The following is a 21,131-nucleotide window of genomic DNA, read 5'->3' as shown; positions in this document are numbered from 1 at the left end:
AAGTACCTTTTAAAATAGAGCAGGCAGAGGGTGTTAGTGATGACTGGGATGAAACCGATCTGGGAAAGCTTCTTGAGTGAGGCCAAACAAAGTATGTTTCTGAACAGCATTTTAAGGAGGTGATAGTTGCAGCCTGGAACAAAGGAAAGGGGAAATGGGGCATAGAGAGTCACCTGCTCAAACACTCTCTTGCTCCTACTTGCTTCACCCTTCCTTTTAGTCACGGCACTACCCCAGTTCACTGCTTATGAATCTCATCCTTCTCATCCACAGGGAATTTGCCAAAGAGAGAGAGAGAGTGGAGAACCGGAGAGCTTTCATGAAATTGCGGCGGCAGCAGCAGATTGAGCGTGAGCTGAATGGGTACCGCGCCTGGATAGACAAAGCAGGTGAGGCCTGGCGGGCTGCACAGACATCAGTGTAGACGTCCCCCTGAGCACCCCCGGTGCCTCCAGTCACAGGAGCAGCCTTGGCCAGAGCAGAGAGTAGCTCTGGATGCCTCACCGGCTTTGTGGGCTCCATGCTGGTCCCTCTTTCTTCCTCGGGGACTAACTGTTCCTATTCTTCTACCGAACACCTTCACGAGGCTCACAGTTTAGCAAGGTGAACTGAGTGAAAGGTAACATAGCTAGCTCCTGGAGCTGGGTTGGGTGGGTGACATTGTACACTACTGCTGATAATTATAATGACCACCAGCAGCAGCAAAAACAGTCCATTCATTCCACAAATATTTGAGCGCTTGCTTTGTGCCAGCCCCTGTCCTAGGTACTTGAGATACAGCAATGAACCAAACAGACCACCAGCTCACCAAAGCCCCTTTCATGTGAAGCCCATTCCCCTCTATTGGAAAAGGCAGGGATAAACAAAATAATAAATGAATAACTTGTAAGAAGGTGACAAGTACCATGGAAAACAGATCAAGGTAGGGTTATGGGGTGTAGGGTAGGTTGTGTTTTGAAATAGGGAGATCAGGGAGACCCTTTTGGGGAGAGACTTGAAGGAGTTGAGGTGGTAAGTCATGGGAAGGTCTGAGGGGGATATCTCAGTGCTAAGACTCTAGTGTGGAAGCAAGCCAGGAATATCCCAGGAATAGAAGGAAGAATGAGTAAAGGGAGAGGGGCAGGAAGACAGGGTGGGGCCAGTGATGAGAGGAGTGGGCAGAACTTATGGACCATTGTAAGGGTTCGGGGCTGTGCTGTTAGTGATGCAAGAACCATTGGAGGGTTTGGAGCCGAGGTGGGACATGGTCTGATTGAAGATTTTGAGGGGGCCCTTTGGCTGCTGCATTGAGAGTACACTGTAGGAGGGCAAGGTCAGAAGCAGGGGACCGACGGCGAGGCCACTGCGGTGAGACGGGTAATACCTGATGGTGAGAACTGGTGATTCCTATTTCCTGAGCTATCACCAGTTCCTCGCTATGAGGCTCCGCCTTGAGGATAGGTCCAAACCTATCATGATTTTGTTAACCCACAGAACCACCAGCTTCAAGTTTGACTGTGGCTCAGCTGCTCATGAAGGGGTATCAATCACCGCATATCTGTCAGTAAAATGGATGCATTTACTTTCCTTATTATTTTAAAGATTACATTGCATTGGTGTTATATATCTTTATTTTCATCCTGAGCAAAGAGGAATTTATTTTAATAAAAAGATACACATGACAGCATTTTTTCCCCTCTATTCTTAGTAGAAAGCATAGCACAGATGTGAGATCTCTCTAGAAAAATTTGGAATATGATTTGATGCTTAGTTGCCTGAGACTTATTCTTCCATAGCAGCTTAGGAATGACACCATGGCACTCCTCTTCTACCCACCAAGACAAAAAAGCTCTGTCTCAGCTCTGGAGTCAACTTTTGATCATCTGTCAGGGATGAGAGAGTACGTATGATTAAAAGTGCCATTTCAAAGCCAGACAATAAGCACCTCCCATTTAGGACCATCTGCATTTCTTTGCTGCTTCTAGAAGCATGTACCATACCACTGACTATACTTTCAATTTGCCCTTTCTCCTCCGAGGTTCTCAGGTAGGGGTGAATGTGAACCTCTCCTCCTTTCCAGAATGTTAACTCAGCCTTACTGAGCAGATTCGTCTCCAGGTCTGGCAGGCAGCTTGAAGTTCCCCACTGTCCTTGGCTTCCTGGGTGGAGGAGCCATCTGACAGACCACCCCAGGGAGCAGTCTGGCAGCAGAACTGGAAAAGAACGTTGCCCGCCCTGTCCATGACCCGACTCGTGGTCAGGCAGCACAGGACGCTGTTCTTTGTGGCTCTGCTTTTCAGATACATGCAGAATTCCAAGGCTCCACTTTCTTCCAGTTGGCAAAGCCAGCTCTCTCCTTCTAAGAAAAAAGACGCACTGCAACGTCAGATTGGGCTTCCTGGCCCTTCCCTTTGCAAATGGGGTGTGAGTGAATCAGAGACATATGGGTTACATTTCCCTGGAAAGAGACTCTCAAGTTCGAGAGAGAACTTGGCAAAAGGCTATGGGGGAAGGTGGGGGCAGCTTCCGCACATCCAGAGCCCTCAAGCACTTCCCAGAGATACTCAGCAGCACCACGCGCCCTCCTTCTGCCTTGGGGGTCCTCAGATTAGCCCACCCAGCACCCAGACACGGTACAGAGCAGATGTGCCTCCCTGGCTGAGGTCATGCATGTTGCTATGAGGTATTTTAATGAGTACCTAATCTTTAAATGATGTCCTCTGAACAACGTGTGCTGTAAATGACTTTAAAACCTCTATGTCTGCATAAAGGAGCATCTCACCAATAACATTTAACCTGTTAACTTAGAGTTTTGCCAGAGGCTGTACTAAAAAGGAAAGCTAAACATTTATGCCTTGGTATAATAGCTATCCTGAGTGGTACCCTCCGAGCTTCAAAATGTTCCCCTCCCTGGGAAATACATTATATGCTCTCAGTTTTATATGCAGGTGGAATTATGGTAATGACTTTACCCTCTTCTGCTTGTCCTTTTACTTGTTACAATTGCTTAAATGAAACCATCATTTAATAGGGCCTGCTGCAAGCTTTTCCCCAGCAGCTGGGATCTTAAGGACTGATGGCTTCCAGCTTCCAGCTTCCTGCCTATGGCTGAGGTTGGGATGAGGATTAAACTCATCCACATCACTCCCAATGGAGACACAGAATCCTGTCAGATATGGGACAGAAGGGCTAGTTTGTAAGTTTGGAGGAATGCTAGTGAGGTTTATCCTAACAAGTCTTACTAGAAAATAGCCCACTAGTGATGATACCTCCCTGGAATACAGGACTGTTCCTGGGGAGGTCAAGAGGAAAATCCAAGGAGCCGCTTGATTCTTTTCCAAATACTGACAACCAGACACAGCATTCCAACACTGGCCAGTCCTTCAGTTCTCCAATTGGGTATCCAAAAATTCAATTCAATTCTGACACTAAACACCACCAGAAGTTAGTGCAGATCCCACAGATTAGGGACTCAGTCCCACAAGCCTGCCATCATTTCACACACCAGCCACAAGTGGAGTCCCGAAGTGACTTGCATTTTTACCCACTCAGTTGCCAATTTAGAGGGTTCCAGGTTGATCATTCCTTGAATGATTTCCAGAACTCAGGAAAGCTATACTTCCTATCACCAGTTTATTACAAAGGATCCAACTCAGGAATAACCAAATGGAAGAGATTCCTCGGGTAAGGTGGAGGGTAGAGGGGGACACAGACCCTCCATGCCCCTTTCAGGCACGTTACTCTCCCAGCACCTTGACATATTCACTAACTCCGAAGCTCCTTGAGCCCCCTCATGGAGGGTTTGTTGTTGTTGTTGTTGTTGTTGTTGTTGTTGTTGTTTTTCCTGAAGATTCCATTATGTAGACATACTTGATTAAATCATTGGGCATTGGTGATTGTGCATTCTCCAGCCTCTCTCCCATCATGGGAATTGGGAGGGGGAATGAGGCTGAAAGTTATAACCTAATCATATGGTTGGTTTTTCTGGTGACCAATGCAGATCCTTAAGTAATGTAGGTGTCCTCGACACTGAGTTGTCTAGTTAGCATACAAAAGACAGTAAATTCCAAGGGTTTTTGGAGCTCTGTGCCAGGAAGGTGGACAAAAACCAGATATTTATTTTTCGTTCTATCAGAGGGCGAAATTCACGACAGACCTGAGCCTCTTTTGCCCAAGCAAGGCAGACTGTAGTGTGGGGGTAAGAGGAAGCAAGCCCACAAGATGCCATTAGCATCTTCCGCTGCTCCTCCTCAAAGAAGTAGACTGGCTGGAGCTCAAAACATGGTTTTATCGCCTGAACGAGGCAGTAGATGTTGCCCTGGTATGCCTTGTATGTGCTGCCGACAAGAAAAACCAAGGAAGCGCCTACTGCTAGAAAAAGTTTAAAGAACCTGGATAGAAGGAAAAAAATAGAAATGGAAAATTTTCATTGCTATCAGTTTAGGAGATTTTGGTTAGAAAGAGGTAAGTTCTTTCTCTCAACAAATATTACCCGACACAGGGCTGAATTTTAACAGTCAACCTCCAAGTGCCCCCTTACTACAAGAACTTCCTTTCTGTTCTTATCTGCACTTGGGAGCTCCCTCTGTGACCCTTGATGTCTTTCTGAAGCTGGTGCTTGCATGGAGCTATGAACTCTTTGCTCTCTCTCTGTTGCCCTGGGGCCACAGCTGTCCCTAGAGGATTTTTCATCTTGTGAAATAATTTGACATTTACAGATAATTTACTAAACCATTTATTTCCATATAGAGGAAGTCATGCTTGCTGAAGAAAATAAAAACGCTGGAACATCAGCCTTAGAAGGTAAGGAAGTGCTCCAACGCTTTACTGCATTTGCGCCCTCTTACGCTGTGGCAATCTCTTGATCAAAAGAGAAAGAAATAAAAAGAGTGGTGCTCTGGGATTTGAAATGAAAGTCTCTCTGTCATAAAATCCCTCATGCTTTAAAATGAAGGGAATTGAGTCATGGATTTAAATGCTTTTTGAAGTGATGAAAATGAACTCCAATAGCTGCTTTGTTCTAGGGCGTGTGATTGCTACTGTGCAATGAAAAGACCATCATACAACCAGTGGCATGGAAAGGGATCTTCTTTGAAAATTTGCAGGGATCGTCTTGGGACCACTTTCATTAGCAGGAAGTGGCATTATTTTGTTTTTTATTTTTTTAACATTTATTTATTATTGAGAGACAGAGAGAGACAGAGAGAGACAGAGCATGAGCTAGGGAAGGGCAGAGGGAGAGGGAGATACAGAATCTGAAGCAGGCTCCAGAGTTTGAGCTGTCAGCACAGAGCCCAAAGCAGGGCTTGAACTCATGAACTGTGAGATCATGACCTGAGCCGAAGTCAGACGCTTAACCAACTGAGCCACCCAGGCGCCCCAGGAAGTGGTATTGTTTATGAAGAACCAGAACAAATAGATATGGAGTGCCTATTTACGACTGCGTGTAGATAGGGTCTGGCAAGGACTCTGGAGCACATGTGTTTCAAGGTGCTGCTGAGCACACGAGTCATGTTTCTATAGACATTCGTGATTTCTGTAACCATGGCTCAGCTGTTTCAAGGCAGTCGCCTGTGTCAAGAGGCCTCTGGCACACAGTCCTCAGCTTTGACCTGAATGATCTGATTGTTCTTGTGTTCTTTCACTGGACTTCCCCTTCCCTGGTACAGTGCTTCGAAGGGCAACCATCAAAAGGAGCCGGACAGAGGCCATGACTCGAGACTCCAGCGATGAGCACTGTGTTGATATCTCCTCTGTGGGTGAGTGGAACCAGTTAGATCTTCTTTTATTGGTCTGAATCTTCTATGTAAAGAAAGATCATGTCTTTTGAGAAGCGCCACAAAGAGGAACAGAATCCAAAGAATCCAGAAAAAGAGAAAGTCTTGGAAATCTAATAGATGACAGTGAGTTGCAGAGAAAAATGGACCATGGGGTTGAGGGCTAAGAATCCAACCAGATTCTTCAAGTGTGTCAGATGTATCCCTTTTACATATATATATATATATATATATATATATATATATATATATATATATATATATATATATACTTTCTGTCCTAAATGTGATAATGAGAACCCACTTTGGGATATTGTTCAGAAGATCCTGAGGACCTGATGCTTCTAGTGACCCCCATTTGAGACCCTGGAATCATTTGCTTAGCCACAGTGGCACCTACCTACTTCCATGTGATGTTTAAACAGATTGTTACTGACAACCCTTAAAAACCCTCTTCAATCCCAGGTTCCCAGACATTCTGGTCAATGCAGATTTTACCTCCCCAGAAAAAGGGAAGGGTCTCACTTCAACCTTTTTAAAAATATATATATACTATCAAACTGGCTTCCATACAACACCCAGTGCTTATCCCAACAAGTGCTCTCCTCATCGCCCATCACCCACTTTCCCCTCTCCCTCACCTCCCCCATCAACCCTCAGTTTGTTTTCTGTATTTCAGAGTCTCTAATAGTTTGCCTCCCTCCCTATCTGTTAGTAACTTTTTCTCCCCTTCCCTTCCCCCTGGTCTTCTGTTAAGTTGCTCAAGATCCACATATGAGTGAAAACATATAGTATCTGTCTTTATTTGACTGACTTGTTTCACTTAGCATGATACCCTCCAGTTCCATCCACGTTGCTGCAAATGGCAGGATTTCATTCTTTCTCATTGCCAAGTAGCATTCCATTACACACACACACACACACACACACACCCCACATCTTTATCCATTTGTCAGTTGATGGACATTTAGGCTCTTTCTATAATTTGGCTATCGTTGAAAACATCGCTGTAAATATTGGGGTATTGCTTCAGCATTCCTGTATTCCTTGGGTAAATTCCTAGCAGTGCTATTGCTGGGTCATAGGGTAAAAGCAGAAGAGTTGTACAGAGCTCATTGCTGCTTTAGGCTGCCAGTGGTAGAAATACCACAAATGCAGCCAATTGACTCCAATGCCTGAAGCATATTTAAAAGGAAAGGCCAGAAAGAAGCTTAATCTATGAAAAACATAAACATCATCCTGTTAGGATTCAGAACACTGGATGTATGGTTCATGTCATGCCCAGGGAATCTTTTGGTTTCCTAAAACTTAGAGTGTCCAGTGAGGATAACCAGGGATCTCTGCTATGGAAACACTTAGCCCATATCAAGGGGATTCCTTGGGCCTGCAACATGGTGGTCACTGAGCCAACTGAAGCTGTCCGTCTCCCCCTTTGAAGGCCCCCTTGCCATGGAGGGTGATCTGTTGTGCAGCCTCATTCTTCTTCTGTACTTGTCTCCCCTTAGGCACACCTCTTGCCCGAGCCAGCATCAAAAGCGCAAAGGTGGATGGGGCCTCCTATTTCCGGCACAAAGAAAGGCTTCTGCGCATCTCTATCCGCCACATGGTCAAATCCCAGGTGTTTTACTGGATTGTGTTGAGCCTTGTGGCTCTCAACACTGCCTGTGTGGCCATCGTCCATCACAACCAGCCCCAGTGGCTCACCCATCTCCTCTGTAAGTGAATAGTGACTACTGGCTGTCACAGGTGCTGCCGAATTGGAATGTGAATGTAAGAGAGCAGGCATCCTACTGGACCTGGCAGTGTTCTGTGAGGGAGGCTAGAGTTGTCCTCAAGGGGTTGGGATATCACATGACCATTCCCCTTGTCATTCATCATTGAACCACTAACTTATTGACAAGTCAATAAGATAGTGTTAGCCTTGGGTACTTTAAAGCCTTCACTTAGGCTCAATGGTGTAGGCTCAGTGGTGTAGAGAGTTTGGTCACCTAAGTCCTGGGGAGAAAGTTCTTAGGGCAATGGTTACTTCCAGTAGACCAATAAGGGAACTTATAGGTCAGCTCTGAGTAAGGCTGCCACTGCGTGTCAATGAAGATCCAGGATGCTGTCACAGCTGGGTGTGTATAGGTCGAATCTGGCTGTTGCATCAAAGCCATGGTAAAGCTCTTTCCTTCTCTCCTGAGAGCTGTATACCATTTAAAGGATAGTGACAAATCCACCTGTTGAAAAGAGCAAAGCTAATATGCGGAGTGTGCTTGGGACTCCCAGATCAGAGTGTACGCAGATATCATCAGGTTTTGCCTGGCTTTGACCTGACACGGTCAGTGAATGTCTTTGCATTATGGGTCCTGCTGGTGTTGAGGGCTCCTCTGTAGGTGAGAGTGTCGGGCTGGGGCATGCAGGAGCCCATGCCATCTATGGAACAAAGGCTTCTTCTCTTGATGCTTTCAGACTATGCAGAATTTCTGTTTCTGGGACTGTTCCTCTTGGAGATGTCCTTGAAGATGTATGGCATGGGGCCTCGACTTTACTTTCACTCTTCATTCAACTGTTTTGATTTTGGGGTAAGTGCTTTGGAGCCCGCCTGTCCTCCTGCTTCGTGTTGATATGCCATGGTTTGAGATAAGCAGCTTGCTCCATTGCTCAGCATGAAGCACTGAAATCAGAATTTATAAAAGGGGAATAAGTAAGTTAGCTACAGGGAAGTCAGGAATGAGTGAATCCTTCCCACTGTAGGGTTGGTTTGTTTGTTTTTTTAAAGCTCTTTTACTTTTAATGTTTTTATTGAAGTATAACACGTATACCATGGTGCACACTTAAGTGGATAGCTGTATGAATTTGACAGATCTAGCCATAGTAAGTTTTGAACCACTTATTGTCTTGGGGGAAGCCTGAGAGAGAACAAAGGAACTGATTCCAGAAGGTGGTTCAGTAAAAAAAAAACAAAAAAAAGAAAAAAGAAAAAAAAAAGAAAAAAGAGAGAGAGAGAGAGAGAAGCTTATATATTTGTGTATTTTTTAGTTCAGTTTAAAATTGGGAAAGTTACCTAGATATACTGTCATGCAAACGTGCACACACACACACACACACACACACACACACACACACACACTTGTATTAGCAAGTTCCCACATAGACTATTTCATCCAGTGTTCACTTCCTAAATACTGTTGATATATAAATGTGTTGATATATAAATGTGTGCCTTCAAGATGTTTTGACATACATTTTTGTCCTCCACTGCTTTTGGGACTCCTAACCACTCTATTACATATCAGGAATTATCTTTCTCATTTGAAAATGAGTAAATAGAGAACATCGTGTGCAAGTTCACATAGCCAGTTAGCAGCAGAACTAGGTTGCAAAACTTTGGGTTCCTGAACCACTTCTCTTTCTGCCAAGCCCACTTCTGTTCCTGCCAAATCTTCAGTTATGTGCTAACGATTTTGAGCACTTGCCAATCTGCATTTTAACTTGGAACATATGCTTCTGGGTACGGGCAATTTTCAGGCATAACAGCTAGTGAAAGACCATTCCCTCTCTACATACTTCTCAGCATTGCAGTGAGGATTAATTTTTGTTATTTGTCCTAGAGCACTGTGTAGAATATAGTAGACATTCAGTGAAAATATAATGAAAACAAAGCCAAAATGTTAATTTGACACTACTCCTTCCCACAGCAATCAGATTCTGTGCCACCAAGTAGTACTGTCACATTGGGGTACATGGGACCTGTGTGGCTAAAAGATGCTTCACATATAGGTGAATGAACCTTGTTAGTGCTTCTTGTTAGTGATTCTTTCTTGTTAGTGCTAAATTCTCGGACGGTGAGAGAACGTGGACGTTCTCTGAGGTTTTTACATTGGGATGCAACCTGCATTAACTCAAATTTGTTTCTTTGCTTTGAGTATCACTCTTTTGTCTGTCTGTTCAAGGAGTTACTGTGTAAGAACGCTTGTGGCTATCAAATTTGTGCAGAGGCACACTGGCTCTTGTAGTTTTCACCAAGGACAAAACAGCAGTCAGTGAACCAATCTCCAGCATGAAGGATTGAAGTCAGGAAGAGGAGTGGAGAGAAGTGGGGAGGGAGGCAGTAGAGTCTCATTTTCCTTTGGCAGCCTTCACAAATAGGTAGTCCTGTTGGAGCTGTGCCGGGTGGGGTGGGGAGAGTTTCAATTTCACCGTAGCCCAATGAAAAGTGCTGACTGCTGAATGCCAGAAGGCTCTGCTCTTCTCCTCCTCCTCACTGTGGCTGGGTTTGGCTCTTTAGGTCACAGTGGGCAGTATCTTTGAAGTGGTCTGGGCAATCTTCAGACCTGGTACATCTTTTGGAATCAGTGTCTTGCGAGCTCTCCGGCTTCTAAGAATATTTAAAATAACCAAGTAAGTGATCATAAACTGGACTCTTCCCAACCACCTGTGAGAGCGGAAGCTTCTCTCTCCCTTATTATATTATATTTCCTTCCATCCCCTGTTCTCCCTCGCCATATGTTCCCCTTCCCTACCATGTCCCCGCTCCATTCTTCAGTTCCTCCTTCCCCAAATATCAAACCAGAAAAGTATCTATGACGCCAGATCCCATGTCACATTCCCAAGGGGAGCCTCATTGTTGCTGACATCTCTCCTTCACACAAATATACAAATGCAGCACATTTCATACACTACCAGGCAGATTCCCAGCTGGATTGGGGATAAGTTTATATTCAGTGTTCACTGCTACAGTGTTTGGGTTTTGTAGGTATTGGGCATCTCTGCGAAATCTGGTGGTCTCCTTGATGAGTTCTATGAAGTCTATCATCAGTTTGCTCTTCCTCCTCTTCCTCTTCATCGTTGTCTTTGCTCTCCTAGGAATGCAGCTGTTTGGGGGAAGGTAAGCACCAATGAACTTTCCATCCAAAGGAGCCTCAAAACCCAGTCTTCAGCCTGTGAGCACTCGGGTTTCTAATTTGATCACCATGATATCATCTTGTTTGCTTTTTTCCATGGCCCATCAACCACTGAGTGTGTGTGGTGGTCTCTGTTTTTAACCTTTTCACAGTGTACAGGATTCTGGTTCTGGAAAAGACCCCTCTCTTGGGAACTGTCCCTGAAATGTACAGCATGGGGCCTTATAACTCAGAGTCAGCCCAAACCCTATCTCATTATCCATGCCCTACAAAGTGCACAGTGCATCAGTAATAGCCACTAATAATGCCATCTTCATAAGTTACACTGAATAGGGAGAAATGAAGGAAGAAGAGGATGTGGAGAAAGAGTAAAAGAAGTGATAAAAAGAGAACAATCTCAGGAAGGGAAAAACTTTGCATGTGAGATTTTCATTTTATTCTTCTCTCTGAACTTCTTTCTCAGGTTTAACTTTAATGATGGGACTCCTTCAGCAAACTTTGACACCTTTCCGGCAGCCATCATGACTGTATTCCAGGTATGAGCCCAACTGGCAGGTAAAAATGTTAAGTAAGATCTTTTGGAGCTCACACTGAAAAATGGTGATATGTTAATAGAATACTACTTTTCCTTTCCAGGCTCATTCCAGGCAACTGGGATTCTTGTTGAATAATTATCAACACAATAATTCCTAGAATTTCTGTAGCTACATTCTTACCAATAATGGAAGAGCTCTATTATAACTACCTGATTGGCCTTTTCCCCATACTTGTGAGTCTGCAAGAGATATTAAGGCAAAGACATTCAGTAACTTATGGTATTTATGACCACCATCAAGTGGGCTTTATTCCAGGAATGCAAGGATGGTTTGATATCCATACATCAATTGATGTGATATACCACATTAACAAAATAAAGGATAAAAGTCATATGATTATTTTAATAGATGCAGAAAAAGCATGTAACAACATTTAACATTCATTCATGATAAAACTCTCAACAAAGTGTATATAGGAGGAACATACCTCAACATAATAAAGGCCATATATGACAAACCCATAGCCAAATCATACTCAGTGGTGAAAAGCTAAAACCTTTTTCTCTAAGACTAGGAACAAGACAAAGATGTCTACTTGCACCACTTTTTTTAATGTTTACTGTTATTTTATTTATTTTATTTTATCTTATTTTTAAATTTTAGTTAGCCAACATACAGTGCAATATTGGTTTTAGAAGGAAAATTCAGTGATTCATCACTTAACATACAACACCCAGTGCTCATTACAAGTGCCCTCCCTAATACCCATCACCATCTAGCCCATCCCCCACCCACCTCCCTCCATCAACCCTCAGTTTGTTCTCTATTGTTAAGAGTCTCCTGTGGTTTGTTTCCCTCTCTCCTCTTTTTCCTCCCCCTACCATATGTTTATCTGTTTTGTTGATGAGTGAAATCATATGGTATTTGTCATTCTCTGATGTGTCTTACTTAGCATAATACCTTCTAGCTCCATCCACATCATTGCAAAATCAAGATTTTCTTTTTTTTTGATGGTTGAGTAATATTCCATTGTATATATGTAGCACATCTTCTTTATCCATTCATCAATCGATGGACATTTGGGCTCTCTCCATAGCTTAGCAATTGTTGATAATGCCTACTTGCACCACTTTTATCCTACATAGTACTGGAAGTCCTAGCCACCGCAGTCAGACAAGAAAAAGAGGTAAAAGTCATCCAAATTGGTAAGGAAGAAGTAAAACTGTCATATCACATTTATGGTTTTCTAAAATTGGAAGCATCTTCTAACCCACGTGTCCATTTAATGAATTATGTTTTCCACCCACCCCCACTATCCCCCCCCCACAAAAAATATTTTTAAATCACGGGGGCAAACTCAAAAATAAATAATGCCGAGTGCTATAGAAAACACTGTTTAGCTGGAATCTGAGGCTGAACCAGAACCCAGGTTTCCAGAACTGGAGCCCATGAGGCTCTTTCTAATAATGCTGCTATCTCAAGAACTATACACTTGGCTCCCCTGGCATAGTCTGGTAGTGACCAGACCACTTGATCTGTGTGATTACCATAGACTTGGCAAAGCTGGAGATGGAGGGAGTCTGTAGTCTGAGGAATAGAATCTTTCCTTTTGATGCTTTCTTTCTATTTTTCAATGCCTTTCTTCCTTATCAGAAGAAAGTTTAGAATTGCTCATAAAAATGACTTTATTTTTCTCCCTGGAAGAATAGCCAAGCAAGAGGTAGATGGAAAAAACCTAGGCGAGAATTTTCCTTTTTGCATTAACCCCATTTTTTCAACCAACCCAGGTCTCTGACTTGCCTATTGTTTGCTTTGCCTAGATCCTAACAGGTGAGGACTGGAATGAGGTTATGTACAATGGGATCCGCTCCCAGGGTGGAGTTAGCTCAGGCATGTGGTCAGCTATCTATTTCATTGTGCTCACCTTGTTTGGAAACTGTATCCTTTTTAAGATGCTCCTCTTTGTGCTCTTTGCCTGCCTGGACCAGCATTTGAGGAGGGTGGTGATGGTGGTAGAGGTGGGTGGGGTTTTTTTAGGGCATCAGGGTAGCATTGGGGTGGATATAGTTCAGTGTACTAAGAGAAATAAGGATTCTGATTTTAAGGACATTGTACAGTAGTTGGGTCAAGAAGACAAATATAAACAAGAAGATAAAGTATTATCTATATCTACAACATACACAAATAATAACTTATGAGGCTCTTACATTGAACAGTTGGAGATGCTATCAGCTGGGGAAAATAAGAGTTGACAAAGATAACTGTAGGCTGAAATAGTGACCACACTGTAATACTAATAAATTAATTACATGTTAATATAGAATAGGACTGGTCACATAATAAGCTTTCAAAAATATTAGTACTATGACTAATACTAATACTCCTAAGCATAGCCAACATTTATTGTATTTGTGCTATTCATGAGACCCTGTACTAAGTGTTTTACAGGTACCATTTCATCTAATCCTTACCTTACCATCTAATCCTTAAGACTTAGATGAACTAACTTGACCAAAGTCAAACAATTATTAAATTATAAAAGGAGACTGGAAATTGAGTCCATTTAATTCCCAAACCTATGTCTGGTCATAATATGTAGACTAGGAAGATTTATGTTTTAATCCCAACAATTCTGTTTACCAGCTGTGTGGCCTTGGGAAAGTCCCTTAATCTCCCTGAACTTCTAGTTTTCACATCTGTGGGGAGGATGACAGCATTTACCCCTTTGTTGTGCATAGTAAATGATATAATTTCTTTGGATGCACCTTATAAACTGTTAACTTCTACACAATCATTAAATGTTTTGGGGGAATGAGATTTGCCTTAAAATGGGATTGGTGAAGTGAAAAAGGAGAGCCATGTGATATAGCTGGACTTTGGCTTTTCCCATAGTCTCACAGAGAGAAGATACTCCTTTAAGTTATCTGCTGTGAAAATTTCTAGGGGTCAGAGCAGACTATGAACCAAACATGAGAAACCCATAAAAAGAAAGTTAATGCAATGCATCACAGAAACAGAAGGTCAGTTTGTCACAATGGCACCTTGATTTTCCTATTACTCTGAGGGTAGTTAGACCTGGACTTTTATGCTGGAACCACTTCTGTGTTCCACAACACATGGACCCCAAAAAGAGTTGGAAAATTGGGACTTCAGAGGTTAGAGCTTGGAATAGAAATAGGTTCTATAATGACCTTGTGTGCTCTGTGACATTTTTGTTAAATGAAATATGGAAGACTTCCAGGATAAGAAGAATGAGAGAAATAAGTTAGCATCCCATTATTGAGAACCAATCAGTGATGGAGCTGTGGAATCTCATTTCTTTTCATCTTTAAGAACAGAGTAGTAGGATTGGTCTAGGTGGGCTTCAGTTCCAGCCTCTCAGAAAGGAGACATGAGCTCCTGCATTGAGCTTCCTGTTGTCATGTTGTTCAGCCGATCTCTATTCAGTAAGCCGTGAGGAGAGGCCATAGCTATCTAAAGGCCTCCTTACTCCACCTTGGCCCCTGAGTGGTTGGATTTAGCTATTTCTTTGTCCTATGCAAAGAGAAGATAAGTGGAAGAGGGAATATATATTCCCCTTCAGACAGGGCTGCATAACCCCTGCTTAATCAATGCTTTGGGGTAACTTCTGTTCCTGCTGGTATCCCAGGCAGGAAAGACCTAGAGATGCCATCTCAGTCTTGCTGAAGCCTTTTGTTTTTCTTACTCGCCCGTCCTTAACTCATCACCCCAGACACACTGCTGAATGTGTTCTTGGCCATTGCTGTAGACAATCTGGCCAATGCCCAAGAGCTGACCAAGGTAAGCATTCTCTGGGGATCTGATGGTTCTCTAATGCCATTGGGCACTTCATCAACTGGGTAGATGATGAAATGGGAATGATATATCTGTTTTGCATACCTCACAGGATTATTGTTAGGATCAAGTGAAATAATGTATAGTATGTGAAAAACAGAGCAGGCTAAGTAAGATGTGTGTTCTTAGTAGCTCTAGTCATTTCACCTGAACTGGCTTTCCCCAGTGTCATCACAAAGAGGAGACATTTACAACAGGAATATAGGTGAGGGGATGGGGTCCCTGCCTGATCACTTGGGATGATGCCACTCAGCTTGGCAGAGGAGAGGGCATGAGTAGAGGCACAGTCTCAGCCTTTTACTTCACGGGGTTCTGCCTAGAAGGGCCCTGCTCCATCACTTCCAGATACTGCAGAACATCTGAGAGGTATTGGCTCTAGCTTCTGACCTCCATAGCTGTGGGTAGCTCCACTGAGGGCTAGGAGCTTGGGGTAGAATTCCATGGATTTCCTGAAGAATTGTGAGGAAACCTTTGGGGCAAGGTGGAAACCAGAAACTGGCCATGCCAGGGCTGAAAGGGTTCTGTTTCCAAAAGGGCCTGGCGCCTGGCCTCCTGAAGTCTTTGAGCCAACCCACCCTCAAACTGCCTTGGTTAACCTCTTCTCCTGCCTTCCTCATTTCACCTGGTCTCCAGAACTTGGGGGGAGAGCCAAGGCAGCTATTCTCCTTCACGGGGATACCAGCAAACCCATCCCTGCTCTGTGTCTAGGATGAACAAGAAGAAGAGGAGGCCTTCAACCAGAAACATGCATTGCAGAAGGCCAAGGAGGTCAGCCCGATGTCTGCACCCAACATGCCTTCTATCGAGTGAGTTGGCTGTCCCCACTTCAGTGACCCCTGGGCTCCTGTGCTAACAGCCAATTAATTCATCAACTCAGAATGGTGTATTATCAGAGGATGCCTACTCCATGCCCGGAGATGTCCTGTGAATATAGCAGTGAGCAAGATGAAGTCTCTGTTCTCCCAGAGCTTTTATTTCAGTGAGCTAGATAAGAAACATACATAAATAATTTTAGACAGTGATAATTGCAGTAAGGTAAATAAAACAGGATAATAATGCAGAGGAATAAGAATTGGGCGGAGTACTTACAGGCAGTCTGGGAGGGATTCCTTGAAGAGGTGATATTCAAGCAGAGATCTAAATATGGAGAAGGCAGTCATGTAAAATTATGAAGGAAAAGTGTTCTCCAGCAAGGTGCAGTGAAGCTGATATGCAGGGAGCAAAGAAGACTAGGAGACAAGGCCAGGGAGATCCTGAAGGACCAGGTAAAGGATTTTAACTTTTATTCTAATGGCAACCATGGAAGGTCTAAAGTGGAAGGATGGGTATGACATGATTTACACCGATAGTAGGTTACTCTTCCCTGTAGAGAATGGATTTGTAGGGGCCAAGAGTGGAGGTGGGGAGACAGATTTGGCCATTAGAGTAAAGTAGGTGACATATGATGGTAGTTGAGGCCATCATAGCCATGGAGGAGATGAGAAGCAATCACATTCAGTCTGTGCTTTGGAAAGAGAACCAACGGGAAGAGGTGATAGATTAAATGTCATGGGGGTGGGGATAAAAAAAATATTTCTCTCAAGTTTTAAGGTTTGATGCCTAAGCAACTGGGTAGATGGTGGTGGTATTTACTGATAGTCTAGAGAACAGTGCAAGATTCATTTTGGCCACATTAAATTTGAGATACTTAGAGGACATCCAAGTGAGGATGTTGAATAGGCCATTGGTTACATGAGTCTGAAGCTTAGAAGAGAAGTCAGGGTTAGAAATAAAGATTTGGGGGGAGCCATTTGAGTTTGGATGGCATTAAACTCTCAGCATGAGTGAGCTGGCATGGAGTGAATCGTAGTGGAGACAGAGCTGCTAAGGACAGAAGCCCAGAGCACTCCTGTGCCTTGAGGTCCAGCTGACGAGAAACCTGCAGAGGAGACTGATGGGGGCAATTAGGAGTAGGAAGAAAGAACAAGGAAGGGTCATGTCCTGGAGACCTGGAGAAGAAAACTCTTCAGGAAGTAGCGACTGGACAGTACAGCTAACTACTGTTGAGAGATCACATGAGATGAGGACAGAGAAGGGACCATTTCTTTTGGCAAAATGAAAGTTGTTGTGGACCTTCAGTTTCAGTGGCCCAGTGGGAACAGAATCCAGATGGAATGAATTAGGGGGAGGATGAGAGATTAGAGAGTGGAGCAGCAAGTATAGACTTTGAGGATCCAACCTGAACCTGTGGTTGCTGGTAGAACTAGCAGGAACTAGCAGGGTGTGGGCCCTGTGTGGAGCTGGAAGAAGGTGTTGGAGGAAGGGCTGAGAATCCCTGTTGTGACTTCTGAGCCTGTGCAAGGCCTATGTGGGCATCCCTGGGGATCGATGGGGAGACTTTGAGACCCCTGGTAGGTATAACTCTATCCTGACACCAGACCCCGTTATCTATTCCCTGAAGCTGGTAAAGGAGGAGCCTTTCTTTGCCAAGTGCTCATGGGAAGGTCTCTGAATGTCTGCTGCTTTTCCCTGTAGAGGCATTCTTGGTTTTATGTGGGGGTCTCCTTCCCCTGGATGATCCTCATCTTGCCCTCACCTTTCAGAACTGAAGGTTTGGCCTCTCAGCCCTTTCTTTGTGCGTGAGAAAATACTGCCCTGAAAATTTGTTAAAGATTGATGGAGAAAGGCAGAACAACTCCTTCCTCTCTGGAATAATCTCTGGGCCTTGAGTAGTTCTTTCCCCACCTTCCTTGCACTCGTGAGTTTGGGTTAAAAATACACACACACACACACACACACACACACACACAGGTATGCAAACATGCTGGTGGGTAGGGCTGGCTGTCACTTAGGAGTGGGTGGTTCTATTTACTGAGATGAGGAAGCTTGAGGAAGAGTGGGTTTGGAGACGTGAGTTGGGAAGATGCTTGGCCCAGAGTAGAAACTCACTATTTATAGAAGGAAAGAATGAATGAAATGCTGGTAGGGCATAGGGCTGTAGGCAGTGAGCTGTGTGTGTATCTGGGCCTGGAGAGGTGGAGGAAGGTGCTGTAACTCTCCACGATGAACAGAGATATGGCTCTGGTTGCAGTACGTTGCTGTAGGGTATGTGCTGCTGCTGGGAACTATGTCAGGGTGGGTGTGTGCTGCTGGGGAGGGCAAACGAGACCCCTGATTTCTGGGCTGCTGTATAACCAAGGTGTGGCTGTCTATAAAGAAACATGAAAAGCGTGTTGTTACAAATCAGAAGGTCTGAGGGCTGGTTCTGTAACTCACATGCTCAGTATACTTGGAGAGAGAGCCACTTAGGATTCTACAATGTCTGTTTCCCCATCTTTGAAATGGAAAGAACGCCAGCTGCCCTTCCTGATCCACAAGGTTCATGTAAGGTGTATGTGAGGTCACATATGCATGAGTTGGGAGATATGTCGATGCTTCTCTGTATGATTTTAAGAATGAAGGTATATTCATGATGGGGTGTGAATTTGGATCTTCGTACGTGTGAATGGAGAAGTGAAGAGGAGTTTGAAGTGTGTATCTGATTTGTGTGGGAATTAAAAGTTGGGTCTCTGTTTGACTGGTCTGTGTATGTGTGTGTGTGTGTGTGTGTGTGTGTGTGTGTGTGTGTGTGTGCGCGCGCACACACCTGTGTGCATTCACAAGAAAGAGAATTCTTCCATGTACTTAAACTCTTACACATGTGCTTCTGGAGAACGGCTATTTGAGTATTTGAGAATTTGCAAATAGACGGCAGAATCTGCCTTCCCTAGTGGGTGTGCATGCTGCCTGGCTAGTGTGTGTGCTTCTATTTCTATATGCTACCCATGCTCCTTGGCACCACCAGCCCACGTGTGCCTTATTGCATTGCAGCTGCCTGTGCTGAAGGGTGCATGCAGATGGGGGGCTCACAGGCATCTCCACTCTGTGGATGCGTGTACACATTGTGCCTCTTCCAGATGCCAAGCGAGGCTCCAACCAGCTGCCTCTACTCCCTCCGCCCACCCACATGTCAGGCTCCCCTGTGCATGTGAGACATGGCAGTTGAGCAGTGCCGCTTTACCTAGCATGTTCTCCATTGGTCAGGGAGGGCGCAGCACTTGCCAGCCTCCTAGGTCTAGTCAGGGGCCCACTGGGCCAAACTGGGGCTGTCAGCCCGGGACTTGGGGCGAGCTCACTCCACAGGTGTCCCAGATGTGTTGTCCTCTACCTGAGCATTGATCTTGCAGTGACGGCTGTGTTTGTATGAGTCCTTTTTGCCTTTGTGGGTGATTCCCACACCCTGCCTGTCTGACCTTCTATCGAGCTTGTAAACAAAAGGAAACAGCATGTGTATGTCTGTAGAAAGATTTTTTTTTCCCCTGTGCATGACTAAGAAGGTTATTACTGTGTTTTACCTGGATGAACAGATGGAACCTGGAAGGCCTCTGGCCAGGGTCACTGTGTTGCACAATTGCAGGGGATATGGCACATATCTTGAAGTACATGGACAGCAGCTCATGGAGTGGTGACCCTGCCTCTGGCCATGGGCTACTGTGTGGCTTTGATGGTGTGCATGGCAAAGCATTTGTTCTTGCATATTTTACAGTGATTGGAGTGATGAGTTGTGAAGTCACACCCCTGTGAATAGCCTGGAAATGATGGAGGGAAATACAACTTTCATGCAAGTTTATGCGGTTTCCAGAATAGCTCTCTTGAAAGGTATTTAGGTACAGGTGTGAGTGCCGGGCATGATGATTGAGCACCTGAAGCTACGTACTCTACGAAATGACATATCCATTGTGTCCCTGCATGTACGCTTCAAAAACTAGATCCGCGTGTTTGCACAGAGTAAGAATCAAAGGTCACTCCCTTGGCAAATTGAAGGTCGGGAGTCTACGGAGGGCAGCAGGCATGTGGAGAACGTACGGGCACGTAGAGGACTCTGTGCCTCTTCCTGAAAATTGGCTGGTGGCTGTGGGGCTTGTGGTTCCAGGAGGTTGGGGTGAACTGAACCTGTTCGTTTTTCTTTCCCAGAAGAGACAGAAGGAGAAGACACCACATGTCGATGTGGGAGCCACGCAGCAGCCACCTGTATGTGTGTACCGGTCTGCGTGTTTGTGAGTGGTTATGTGTGTGTGTAGGGACACCGTGTCTTTGTTCTCACCACACAGTGGGCAGAGTGGCGCTGGGTGTGTATGTCAGTGTGCGTTGTGGTGTGTGCGTGTGTTCCGTGCACATGGTTTGTGGACACTATCCTCTGCACCTTCCGACATGTGCTTATATCAGTGTGTGTCTAAGGTATGTGACCCTGTGTGTTGTTCACTCCTCTGCGCGGCCTGTGAGTGGGCACGCGTTGGTGTGGGTAATTGGTGTTGGTGGGTGTGCCTTGCACGTAGGCAGTTGTGTACAGCCAGGTGTGGGCCTCAGTGAGGATGCGTGTGGGCACATGTGAGTGAAAGAGTAGGTGACTACCCTTCCGCCCGTGTGAGCCCACTCCCGCGTGCTCTCCTGCGTGCATATGTCTGCGTGTTCCTGCCGCCACATGAGATGTTCAGCAGCGGCTTGGAGAATGAGCTTCTGGTGGGCTCTACACGTGCAGCCTGTGGCTTTTATCGGCTGTTGTGGAAGAGATCCACGGCACTCTTATTTTTTGAGGGGGATGACTCCGTGGGTCTGCCTGTCACTGCCGTCCGTCATCCTCCAAGAGTAGCCCACCATTGCGCCTTTCAGCCTGTGCTATCCCAGGCTGTCATCTGAGGGACCAAAGACAGGGAGAGTAGGAGGAAGAAAGATCTCTGACCTTGAATTAAGGGCCAGTGGTGAGCAGAGGGTGGGTACAGGTTGGTGCCCTGAGAGCAAAGGAGAACAGGGGAGTGAAAACCTGGTAAGCCTTCTGCTCCTCTCCTGCAGGCCCTGGGGGCTCAGTCCTAGGCTGATCCCTGCCCGCCCTTCGACTACTGCAGAGCAGGGATTAGGGTGGGAAGCCCCACACACCAGGAGGCGCTGGTCCAACCACCTACTCGTGCGTGGCCCACTCGGCTCCTTGCATCTCTCTGTGCTTCCTGTCTGCAGGTCCTAGGCTCTCCCGTTTGCTGCCCCCCATGTGTCCCACCCCTTTCCCGTGGCTACTGAGGGCTGGT

The 21,131-nt window shown here is 45.0% G+C and overlaps 1 protein-coding gene across 11 annotated transcripts in view; it reads left to right on the top strand.

Annotated features, from left to right (window-relative positions):
* CACNA1E (calcium voltage-gated channel subunit alpha1 E) overlaps window positions 1-21,131 on the top strand; it is a 654,182-nt gene that overhangs the window by 559,628 nt on the left and 73,423 nt on the right. For all 11 annotated transcript variants that reach the window (XM_045048892.1, XM_045048898.1, XM_045048896.1 and 8 more), the window contains 12 exons: window positions 274-389; window positions 4,729-4,782; window positions 5,649-5,738; window positions 7,262-7,471; window positions 8,208-8,320; window positions 10,027-10,139; window positions 10,495-10,626; window positions 11,106-11,178; window positions 12,999-13,116; window positions 14,912-14,979; window positions 15,742-15,839; window positions 20,026-20,082. In XM_045048892.1, coding sequence (XP_044904827.1) covers window positions 274-389; window positions 4,729-4,782; window positions 5,649-5,738; window positions 7,262-7,471; window positions 8,208-8,320; window positions 10,027-10,139; window positions 10,495-10,626; window positions 11,106-11,178; window positions 12,999-13,116; window positions 14,912-14,979; window positions 15,742-15,839; window positions 20,026-20,082 — 1,242 coding nt within the window. The remainder of the gene's footprint in view (window positions 1-273; window positions 390-4,728; window positions 4,783-5,648; window positions 5,739-7,261; window positions 7,472-8,207; window positions 8,321-10,026; window positions 10,140-10,494; window positions 10,627-11,105; window positions 11,179-12,998; window positions 13,117-14,911; window positions 14,980-15,741; window positions 15,840-20,025; window positions 20,083-21,131) is intronic.

Source organism: Felis catus, chromosome F1 (genome assembly GCF_018350175.1).
Source record: "Felis catus isolate Fca126 chromosome F1, F.catus_Fca126_mat1.0, whole genome shotgun sequence".
NCBI lineage: Eukaryota > Metazoa > Chordata > Mammalia > Carnivora > Felidae > Felis > Felis catus.
This window is presented reverse-complemented; position numbering and strand designations above follow the sequence as displayed.